The sequence below is a fragment of the Garra rufa genome, chromosome 17 (genome assembly GCF_049309525.1).
Source record: "Garra rufa chromosome 17, GarRuf1.0, whole genome shotgun sequence".
Classification (NCBI taxonomy): Eukaryota; Metazoa; Chordata; class Actinopteri; order Cypriniformes; family Cyprinidae; genus Garra; species Garra rufa.
In genome coordinates, this window is record NC_133377.1 from 45429372 (window position 1) to 45438421 (window position 9050).

The window sequence follows — 9050 nt, forward strand, 5'->3', positions numbered from 1 at the left end:
ACATGCATGCCTAATATTATCCATCTTTGAAACACAATTTTTTAGCATGCAATGATCTGCGATACACTAATTCTAATCTTGCATCTTATGAGCTAATGCAGTGTTTCTGTTTTGCATTGCCAGAAGACACTGACTGCTCTCTGGTCGTGTTCCTGAGAGCATCTGAATTGCTCACTAATGACACTGGCATGAAAACAGCGTGCTGACAGCTGCTCTGAACACCAACCGCTCTGTGCAGCAAAACAAACAGCAGATCTGAGCCAGCACATGATGTGCAGCGTCGCCGTCAGGACATGCGGAGGTGCCGAACATACGAGCTAGGGTTCAGGGGTCATCCGCAGAGCCTTTCACTGCGCTGAAGGGTTTAGAAATCAAGATCTTTTGAAAGCCTCCAGTCGACACAGGCAAAAATCCCTTCATCTGTCTTGTGCAAACATAACATCACAGCTATATTTTACATTGCAGATGATTTTATCGAAAGTGACTTGCATTGCATTTACAATCTGAAAAATCTGGAAATCAGACCCAGGAACTTACAATGCATTCTTGCTTTAGAACAGGAATAAAAACAACACAAGTTTTGTGTTATGATGCTTCTGTTGTGCTTTCTCCATTACCAACAACAACAAAACTAATGTCAAACTAAGGAGTTTTCTATAGACAACCAAAGTAAACAGATTGCCCACATGACTAGGCAATCACAGAAAACCCAACAAATTAGAGCCATCACAGACTGAAAGGCTTTAATATTTTTCTGGACAAAGCATGCATTCAGTCAGCACTGATTTATTTCTGCTCCAAAGCAGCACAATTTTAAGAAATTACTTTTTCCTGCTTTTGTTCGCATTGACTCCAAGAAATTATGAATCATTCTGAATCATCTCTTTCCATCACAAACATCTTTATTCAGTGACTCCTGACATTAACAAAGTTATTGTGAATGTTTTTTGAGGTACTAATCAACTGGTTCAGGCAGCAACATTCACCTGAGAAGGTCTGAGAAATTCAAGGATGTCACGATGACATTTAGTTTGATTCAATAGCTTTAGCTCAAATTATTTCAGATGTAACCCCAATTCCAGAAATGAGTGATCTTATTCAAAAAAGGCCCACAGGAGATTAATATTCACATTATGGTGGCACAAAATTAATATTAATGAGCATAAGAATGCTGTGAATAATTTAGACTAGATCCTCTGCAGTGAATGGGTGCCATCAGATTGAGAGTCCAAACAGCTGATAAAAACATAACAATAATCCACACCCCTCCAGTCCATCAGTTAACATCTTGAGAAGACAAAAGCTGAAACAAATCTATCATTAAAACGTTTTTAACGAGTTAATAATCCATAATAAAAGTCCATCTTCTGTTGTCTCTCATCAAAATCCAGCCACATATTTCTTTAGAGCTGTTTTGGCTTGTAAACGGACCACTTTTTCACTGGAGGAAGCTTTATTATAGATAATGGACTATAATATACTATAATATTTTAAGTAAAAATGTCTTAATAATGGATTTGTTTCAGCTTTTGTCTTCTAAAGATGTTAACTGATGGACTGGAGTGGTTTTTTGGATTATTGTGAGTTTGGACTCTCATTCTGACGGCACCCATTCACATCCATTGGAGAGACAATGATGGAATGACACATTTCTACAAAGTTAACATCTTGAGAAGACAAAAGCTGAAACAAATCCATCATTAAAATGTTTTTATCTAAAATACGAGTCAATAATCTATAATAAAAGTCCATCTCCTGTTGTCTCTCACATCAAAATACAGCCACATATTTGTGTAGATCTGTTTTAGCCGGTAAACGGACCACTTTTTCACTGGAGAAAATGTTATTATGGACTCATATTTTAGTTAAAAACGTCTTGATGGATTTGTTTGAGCTTTTGTCTTCTCAAGATGTTAACTGATGGACTGGAGTGGTGTGGATTATTGTGATGTTTTTTTATCAGCTGTTTGGACTCTCATTCTGACGGCACCCATTCACATCCATTGGAGAGACAATGATGGAATGACACATTTCTACAAAGTTAACATCTTGAGAAGACAAAAGCTGAAACTAATCCATCATTAAGACATTTATCTAAAATACGAGTCAATAATCTATAATAAAAGTCCATCTTCTGTTGTCTCTCATCAAAATCCATCCACATTTTTCTTTAGAGCTGTTTTGGCTTGTAAACGGACAACTTTTTCACTGGAGGAAGCGCTATGGGTAATGGACTCATATTTTAGGTAAAAACGTCTTAATGATGGATTTGTTTGAGCTTTTTTCTTCTCAAAATGTTAACGGATGGACTGGAGTGGTGTGGATTACTTGTGATGTTTTTTTATCAGCTGTTTGGACTCTCATTCTGACGGCACCCATTCACATCCATTAGAGAGACAGTGATGGAATGACACATTTCTACAAAGTTAACATCTTGAGAAGACAAAAGCTGAAACAAATCCATCATTAAGACATTTATCTAAAATACGAGTCAATAATCTATAATAAAAGTCCATCTCCTGTTGTCTCTCATCAAAATCCATCCACATTTTTCTTTAGAGCTGTTTTGGCTTGTAAACGGACAACTTTTTCACTGGAGGAAGCGCTATGGGTAATGGACTCATATTTTAGGTAAAAACGTCTTAATGATGGATTTGTTTGAGCTTTTGTCTTCTCCAGATGTTAACTGATGGACTGGAGTTGCCGGGATTACTTGTGGATTATTGTGATGTTTTTATCAGCTGTTTGGACTCTCATTCTGACGGCACCCATTCACATCCATTAGAGAGACAGTGATGGAATGACATATTTCGACAAAGTTAACATCTTGAAAAGACAAAAGCTAAAACAAATCCATCATTAAGACATTTATCTAAAATACGAGTCCATAATCCATAAAAAAAAGTCCATCTCCTGTTGTCCCTCTAATCAACATCCAGCCACAATTTTTTTTAGAGCTGCTTTGGATTGTGAGCGGACCACTTTTTCATTGGAGGAAACGTTATCATAGATAATGGACTCATATTTTAGGTAAAAATGTCTTGATGGATTGTTTCCGTCAAACAGATGTTAACTGATGGACTGGAGTGGTGTGGATTATTGTGATGTTTTTATTAGCTGTTTGGACTCTCATTCTGACGGCACCCATTCACATCCATTAGAGAGACAGTGATGGAATGACACATTTCTACAAAGTTAACATCTTGAGAAGACAAAAGCTGAAACAAATCCATCATTAAGACATTTATCTAAAATACCAGTCCATAATCCATAATAAAAGTCCATCTCCTGTTGTCTCTCATCAAAATCCATCCACATTTTTCTTTAGAGCTGTTTTGGCTCGTAAACTGACAACTTTTTCACTGGAGGAAGCACTATGGGTAATGGACTCATATTTTAGGTAAAAACGTCTTAATGATGGATTTGTTTGAGCTTTTGTCTTCTCAAGATGTTAACTGATGGACTGGAGTGGTGTGGATTATTCTGATGTTTTTTTAATCAGCTGTTTGGACTCTTATTCTGACGGCACCCATTCACATCCATTGGAGAGACAGTGATGGAATGACACATTTCTACAAAGTGAACATCTTGAGAAGACAAAAGCTGAAACAAATCCATCATTAAAATGTTTATCATCTAAAATACGAGTTCATAATCCATAATAAAAGTCCATCTCCTGTTGTCCCTCTAATCAACATCCATCAACATTTTTCTTTAGAGCTGTTTTGGCTTGTGAGCGGACCACTTTTTCACCAGAGGAAGCGTTATTATAGATAATGGACTCATATTTTAGGTAAAAATGTCTTGATGGATTGTTTCCGTCAAACAGATGTTAACGGATGGACTGGAGTTGTGTGGATTATTGTGATGTTTTTATCAGCCGTTTGGACTCTCATTCTGACGGCACCCATTCACTGCAGAGGATCTATTGGTAAGACAGTGATAGAATGACTTTTACACAAATCTGTGGCTTTTGGCCAATTTCAGTCAATATTTATTTTTGGGTGAACTATTCGTTTAAAATTATTCACAGAATTCAGCTGCTCATTACACTGCAAAAATTATTTCCTTAGTATTTTTGTCTTTTTTTCTAGTATAAATAAGAATTCTTGAATCCGGATGCATTCACTTGACAAGTAAAATGACTCAAGGTATTATGTCTTGTTTTCTCAAATAAAATTATCCAAATTGTGTTTGTCTTTGCTTAAAACAAGCAAAAAAAAAAAATCTGCCGTCTTTTTCTGCAGTCATTTACCAAAGCAGACATTCACCGAATGTAAACAAACCATAAAAATCTTTGGGACACAAGGGAGAGACAAAGGTAGATCTAAATGACACCTGTAAGACAGCCATCTGTTTGCTCAACAATCTGTTTGCGTAAAACTTGTCAGCGGGAATTAGACAGATGGGTCAGTGTAAGTGACCTCGTTCACATATGTTCACTTCATAGGGACAACTCCTTCAGACTTTGGGTATTTTTAGACTTGGCTATTTATAAAATAACACGGTTCTGTTATCACGCCCTGAAGAGGCCAATGTGTTAACAAACAAGAATGTGAGGCCATAGAGATCAAATAAACAACTGCTTGACTAGGGCTGGGAGATTAATCGAAAAATAATCGAAATCGACATTCAGAACCTATAATCGTTAAAATTTTTCCAGGAAGATTATTTCAATTACTTTCCCTTTAAAAAACACTAGCGCTCCGTTCCGTTATTCCACCGACATGTCGATGGAGAGCTTAAACAGTATTTATACAGTAAAAAGTATTTACAGGATATACAAGGGTAATTTTATTTAGAGATACTGCTTATTTTCTACTTTTAATATGAAAAACATTGAAAATTATTTATTTTGTTTCCAATAGTGCAAGTTATTTATTTTCACTAATTTAAGAAAAATGTGACTTTTCGTTTTAAGCAATGCTTGCTTTAATTTCAGTTGTTCAACACTGATGTGCAATTAATAATCATAGATCGTAGATAGTGTGTTTCCTTCAATTATTTTAAAATCAAGTAATGCACCCTTCATCCAAAAATCTCTCGCTTGTAATATGTGAACATATTTACTGTACAAAACTTGTCAGTGAACTATGAGGGCAAAAAAATAAATATTATATAAATATAATTAAATTTAATTTTATTAATAAATAAAATAATCGTTCATTAATCGTAATCGGGTTAAAATGTTCAATTAATCGAGATTTTGATTCTAAGCCAAATTGCCCAGCCCTATGCTTGACTAATACATCCGATTAGATGCCTCAAAAAAGCAACATGGCCAGTCTCAGACATAATGCATAATGATTGATAAAACTCAATATCATACTTCAGCCTTGACGACAGATATCTTCTTGTTTCATTAACATGATAAGTCAGTCTCTGTGCTCTCGACATGCTCCAGCAGGTTACAGTGACCTAAAGTCTGCTGAGAGGTCTGTTCATATGCAGAAATGTGAGAGATCCGGTGAAACAATGGCTAGAAAATCCAGTCTCACAAGCCTATCCACATGTTCTCAGACTGTCTTGACATTCAACAGCACTAAACTAAACCTGAAACTGCCGTCAGATTCACAATGGCACAGACTTATTTGTTTAAATATCAGGTGTGTTTGTGTATTAACAAACATATAAGAGGGGCACTGCATGACGGAAAGCGCATGAAACACAGAAACACTCTCAAACACTCATAAAGAGAGAGTTATACTCAACGGTAAATGTAAAGTAATTCTCAGATATGATTTACACAGCAGTAAATGACAGCTGTGAGGTAAACATGAGGTAAATGTCAGAAGAAAGGAAGGTAAATTTAGGGAAAACCTCAGAAATGCCATTCTGAGGTACAACAAAAAAGCATAAATATGTTGCAAAAGTCAGTAAAAACCAAGGTCAATTTTAGAAGTGAACTATATTCTGAGGTAAAATATAGGTAAATATACGAGGTAAATGTATGTTAAATTACAGATACCATTATTTTCTGAGGTAAATGTGAGGCTAAAGAAGTCATTATCAGGCAAATGTGTGTTAAAACACAGGTGTCAATATTATCTTCTGAGGAAAATGTGAGGTAAAATAGAGGCAAATATGGGTCAAATGTGAGTTAAGTATCAAATGTCAGCTATTTTCTGAGGTAAATGTGTGATTTAACTTGCATTTGCCTCTTATTTACCTACATTTACATCAAAAAATAATTGAGATATGAGTCAAATGTGAATTAAATCACATATCTTAGTTATTTTATGAGGTCAATGTGAGGTAAAAAGGTAAAGAGGTCAAATTTGAGTGAAATTACAGAAGTCAGTGAGGCAAATTACAGCAGTGAAGTAAAATAGAGGTAAATGTGAATAAAATGACAGATGTCCATTATTTTAAATGGGGGGTAAAATGTGAGTACAAATTAGGCAATTGTGCATTAAATCACAGATGTAAGTGGTTCTCTGAAGTAAATAATAGCAGTGAGGTAAAACAGAGGTAAATATGAGGTAAATAGACATTTATAAGGTAAATGTGGGGTAAAATTTAAGTAAAAATGAGGCAAATGTGCCTTAAATCACAGATGAAAGTGGTTATCTAAAGTAAATGAAAGAAATTAGGTAAAATAAAAGGTAAATAAGGTAAATTAAGGTAAATATGAGGCAAAAATAAAAATGTATAAGCTAAATGTGGGGTAAAATTCAAGTAAACATGAGGCAAATTTGTGTTAAATTACAGACGTAAGTGTTCTCTGAAGTAAATGATAGCAGTGAGGTAAAATAGAGGTAAATTAGGTAAATATGAGGCAAAAATAAAAATGTATAAGGTAAATGTGGGGTAAAATTGAAGTAAATGTAAGGCAAATGTGCGTTAAATTACAGACGTAAGTTTTATCTAAAGTAAATGACAGCAGTGAGGTAAAACAGAGGTAAAGGAGGTAAATTAAAGTAAATATGAGGCAAAAATAAAAATGGTAGGTAAATGTGGGGTAAAAATTAAGTAAATGTGAGGCAAATGTGCATTAAATCACAGATGCAAGTGGTTCTCTGAAGTAAATCATAGCAGTGAGGTAAAATAGAGGTACATGAGGTAAACTGAGGTAAAAAAAAATATGTAAATATAAAAATTTATAGGGTAAATGTGGGGTATAATTTAAGTAAACATAAGGCAATTGTGCATTAAATCACAGATGCAAGTGGTTCTCTGAAGTAAATGACAGCAGTGAGGTAATATAAAGGTAAATTAGGTAAACTGAGGTAAATGTGAGGTAAATATAAACATTTCTAAGGTAAGTGTGGGGTAAAACTTAAGTAAGCATAAGCCAAATGTGCATTAAATCACAGATGTAAGTGGTTCTCTGAGGTAAATGACAGCATTGAGGTAAAATAGAGGTAAATATGTAGTAAATAAAATAAAAAATAAGGTAAATGTGGGGTAAAATTTAGGTAAACATCAGGCAAATGTGTATCAAATCACAGTAATTTATAGATGTAAATGAGGTAAATATTAGGTAAATATAAACATGTATAAGATAATTGTGGGATAGAATTCAAGAAAACATGAGACAAATGTGTGTTAAATCACAGATGTAAGTGGTTCTCTGAAGTAAATAATAGCAGTGATGTACAATAGAGGTAAATTAAGTCAATATGAGGTAAAAAATAAACATTTACAAGGTAACTGTGGGTAAAAGGCAAGTAAACATGAGGCACATTTCCGTTAAATCACAGATGTAAGTGGTTATCTGATGTAATTTACAGCAGAGAGGTAAAACAGAGGTAAAATGAGACAAATATGTGTTAAAATACAAATTTCAGTTATTTTCTGATGTACATTTAAGGCAAATATGAGGTAAATATAAGCCAAATGTGAGTGAAATCACACATGTCGGTTGTTTTCTAAGGTAAATGACAGCACTGAGGTAAAATTACGGTAAATATGAGGCAAACGTGAGTCACAGATGTCAGTGAGGTGAATGACAGCAGTGGGTTGAAACTCAAATGGGCGTTAAATTCTGAGGTAAACTAAAGCAATGAAGTAAAGTTGAGGTAAATCTCAGGTGAGAGTGATATCCTGAGGTAGACGTCAGCAGACAGGTATAGATGAGGTAAACATAAGGTAAATCTCACCTTAGCTTTGCCGGCCTGTAGTTTCCTCTGCCGCTCCTCGTCTTCCATCATGTCTGCGGTTCCTGCGGGTTAAAGACGGACACACGTGAGTCACAAAAGCGCCACACGCACGCATACACGCCTAGCGCTAAACGCGAAGCGCTGACATGTGTGTCCGCCTCGGCTCGGGCGGTTAATCGTTGGGATTTCCTCAGTGTTTTACTCGGGCTTTGCTGTCACCGTCGCCGCCATGTTTCTCCACGTAAACACACGAGACTCGCGGCGCGGTGACGTCACGCCGCGCGCACACGCAGCCGCTTTAAAGCCTGACACTGCAAATACCGCTGTGCAAACAGTGTCAGATACTGATATTTGTTTATTAGCCATATCAGCATTTTCGTATGCTCTCTTCGTCCTGCATTCATGATCCGTATTATATTAAATTGCATTTTTCATTCATGGGCTCTGTATTGTATTGTTGTGATTTCAGATTTTATTGTCAAAAGTGATCGAGTTGCAAATATTTCACAAAATATATAACTAAAGACACAGCAAGAGGACTGTTAGTCGGCATAATCACCAATTTATCAGTATCCTATAATTAAAAAATGCATCAGTCAAGTAAATGACAGCCAAGCTAACAAAATATGTTCTAACGTTTTGCAAACGTTCCCATAACGTTATAACAACGATATTGCTGAATGGTCTCTAACGTTCGAAAACGTCCAGTTTAAAAAAATATTTTATTACAAATTTTTTCTTCGCATACTTATACTATCCACTAAAAATATACTCTTTTTGTGAAGAAAAAGTACATAATTTTGAGTATGTAGCAGAATAGTAGGCAAGCTTTGGGACATACCAAAGTCCCTTTAAGGCAAGTCATGTCACTCGGTGGCCATCTTTGAAACGCCTCTAAGTCATGCAAGTGCAGCTCCTATCTTTTTGAATTGGGACACATCAAATTCT

The 9050-nt window shown here is 35.5% G+C and overlaps 1 protein-coding gene across 1 annotated transcript in view; it reads right to left on the reverse strand.

Annotated features, from left to right (window-relative positions):
- Positions 1 to 8311, reverse strand: part of LOC141289447 (A-kinase anchor protein 9-like) — a 61531-nt gene extending 53220 nt beyond the window's left edge. Inside the window, exon 1 of the mRNA XM_073821541.1 lies at positions 8103 to 8311. Coding sequence (XP_073677642.1) covers positions 8103 to 8153 — 51 coding nt within the window. The 5' untranslated portion in view covers positions 8154 to 8311. The remainder of the gene's footprint in view (positions 1 to 8102) is intronic.
- Between the last annotated feature and the right edge of the window lie 739 nt (positions 8312 to 9050).